The 2,220-nt window shown below is 56.4% G+C and overlaps 1 protein-coding gene across 1 annotated transcript; it reads right to left on the minus strand.

The window, feature by feature from the left end:
* Nucleotides 1-88: 88 nt before the first annotated feature.
* Nucleotides 89-615, minus strand: LOC107135205 (ret finger protein-like 4A; the record flags this gene model as incomplete). The annotated part of the gene is made up of 1 exon (XM_015477120.1): nt 89-615. A coding segment is annotated over one exon (527 nt), but the record flags the coding sequence as incomplete, so codon positions are not given.
* Between the last annotated feature and the right edge of the window lie 1,605 nt (nt 616-2,220).

Consider the following 2,220-nt stretch of genomic DNA (forward strand, 5'->3'; position numbering starts at 1 on the left):
GGCTGGGAGCCTGGCAGGGAGGCTGGCTGGGAGCCTGGCAGGGAAGACGGCTGGGAGGTTCCCGAGGAGAATCCTGGGCGACCCAGACCACTGGGCAGATGCGCAGGATGCCGCGGTCGTCAGGAAGCGTGTTCGCTGGAGAGAAAAAGGGGCGCAGCGGGCGCGCGGTGATGCCAGTGAAGGTGAAGATATGCCCACCGTCCGCCACGTCGCAGAAGGTCAGGACCCCCAGCTCGGCGTCCAGCAGGATCCCCAGGCGGCGCAGACGGGGCAGCAGCCGCAGCTCGGTCATTGGCTCCGTGCAGGCAGCGAAGATCTGCCCAAGCCGCAGCCCCACGGTCCAGAAGCCGTGCTCGGTCGACAGCTGCAGCGGGCCCCGGCGGCTGGCCGCATCCGCACACACCCCCACATCCCACTCACGGCTGGTGCCCACGTCCACCTCCCAGTAGCTGCGGCCAGATTCCAGCCGTGGGGAGCCCAGCACACACGCAGAGACGTCGAACCTCTCGGCTCCAGAGCTCCCCCGCTGTGCAGAGCGCGCGTAGCGCACACTCCGCAGGTCCGGGGAGATGGCCAGGTGGCTGTGCGCCGTGTCCACGTCCAGTGTCACGTCCACTGTGTGGAGAGAAGCCGGAGGTCAGCGTGAACACGCACGCATAGTGCCCTTTGCCCGCTGCTCTTGCCACTTTTCTCCCCCAAGTCAGAATGTTCCCGGACAGACTTCCTCGGCCTCTGTTAGGTCCCATTTTATGAACAGAACCAATGAGCATCACAGTTTCACTATCCATAGTTCTTTCTACGTTATTGAACTGCCTGATTATTTGTCTTCCCTTTAGGACAAAGGATACATGAAGGAAAATACCACGACTATTACTTGGACTCAAAATCATTGCACAAAGTAGCACAAATTTAGTGAAAATAGAGATGACTTTAAATCAACTTGGCTTGATGGGAGATATGTTCCCCTTGATTGCAGAATTCTAAGATAGCAAGGTCATTTGCTCTGTAGCTACCTTTCTGTTGAGTCTCGCTGGCTAGGACATTTCAACGCAGGCTTTTGCTTTTCTGTAGCTATAGAGAAAAGAGGAACTAGGTGCCCAAAGCCAAAGTGGGCTAACTGAAGAACTGAGGCTAGAGGGAGGGAGCTCTGTGGCCAGGAGCCAGGATGTGCTCAGAGGGGCAGATGGACCTGAGGAGGATGGCTAGTCTACGGTCAATGTCTCCCAGTCCCAGGGGGCACACAGTGGCTGCTGCTACCCTGTTTATGCATCTGGGGACTATGGGAACCTCTGAGGGAGTTCTTGGGTCCCTATGATGGGGCTCAGGAAGATGCTCAGACTATGCAGCAGCTGAGAGGTGTGCCCAGGAAAGTGTCAGCACAGGTTTCCCCATCCCACACAGAGGCTGTCATGAGCCAGGGGAACCTGCCAAAGTCATCACCACGGCTGTCCCCAACACATCCAGCACTGAATACTGGACCCTTCTCCCAGACGCAGGAAACAGAAGGAGCAAGCACAGGCACATTGGAATGAGCCCAGGTGCAGGAATCTGCATTCTGAGTTCAGCATGTTACAAATGCAGCCAAGCAGTGATGACCCAGCTCAACTCCGAGCTGTGGTGCAGAGTCTCACGGTTCCAGGAGGAAAGCACACACCTCAGTGCTCAGGCCTGGAGTCCCTGGGAACTGTGCGGGAGCAGACATGCTTTCTTCCCTTGCCCCAGAGCCTGACCACTGGGGCACATTCCCTGTCCCCACCCTCTTGGGGGTAGAGCCACCTTGCAAAGTCCCAGGCCTCACTGCAGAGGGGGGCAAGGGGCAGTGGGCTCGGCTGCAGCCATGTCAGAAGCACCGAGTTCTTGTCAGGACTGCAGTTCTCACGCCAGCCTAGTGCTTCAGAGCCACGTGTGCATGTCAACAAGACCCCAAGGACTTCAAGGACTTTCAAATCTGAGGATCCCTGTCCCAGGAAATGACCCTTCAGAGCCCGTGGCAAGGTGATTTGTAATTAAGTCTTACAGGAAGCAGGAGGAAAGAGTGCCGAGAAGAAGCTGCAGGTGACGTTAGGAGTGGATTCTACTCGACCTAATACACCCCAAAATTTCTTCCACGTATCGATAGCCATGTTTCAGGCACCAAACTGCTATCAGTGACATTCGTATCAGTGACATCCACTGTGGGCGCCAGAGTTCTCAGGCACAACCTAAACATTACACTTTGAT

Source organism: Marmota marmota, unplaced genomic scaffold (assembly GCF_001458135.2).
Source record: "Marmota marmota marmota unplaced genomic scaffold, marMar, whole genome shotgun sequence".
Taxonomy (NCBI): Eukaryota; Metazoa; Chordata; class Mammalia; order Rodentia; family Sciuridae; genus Marmota; species Marmota marmota.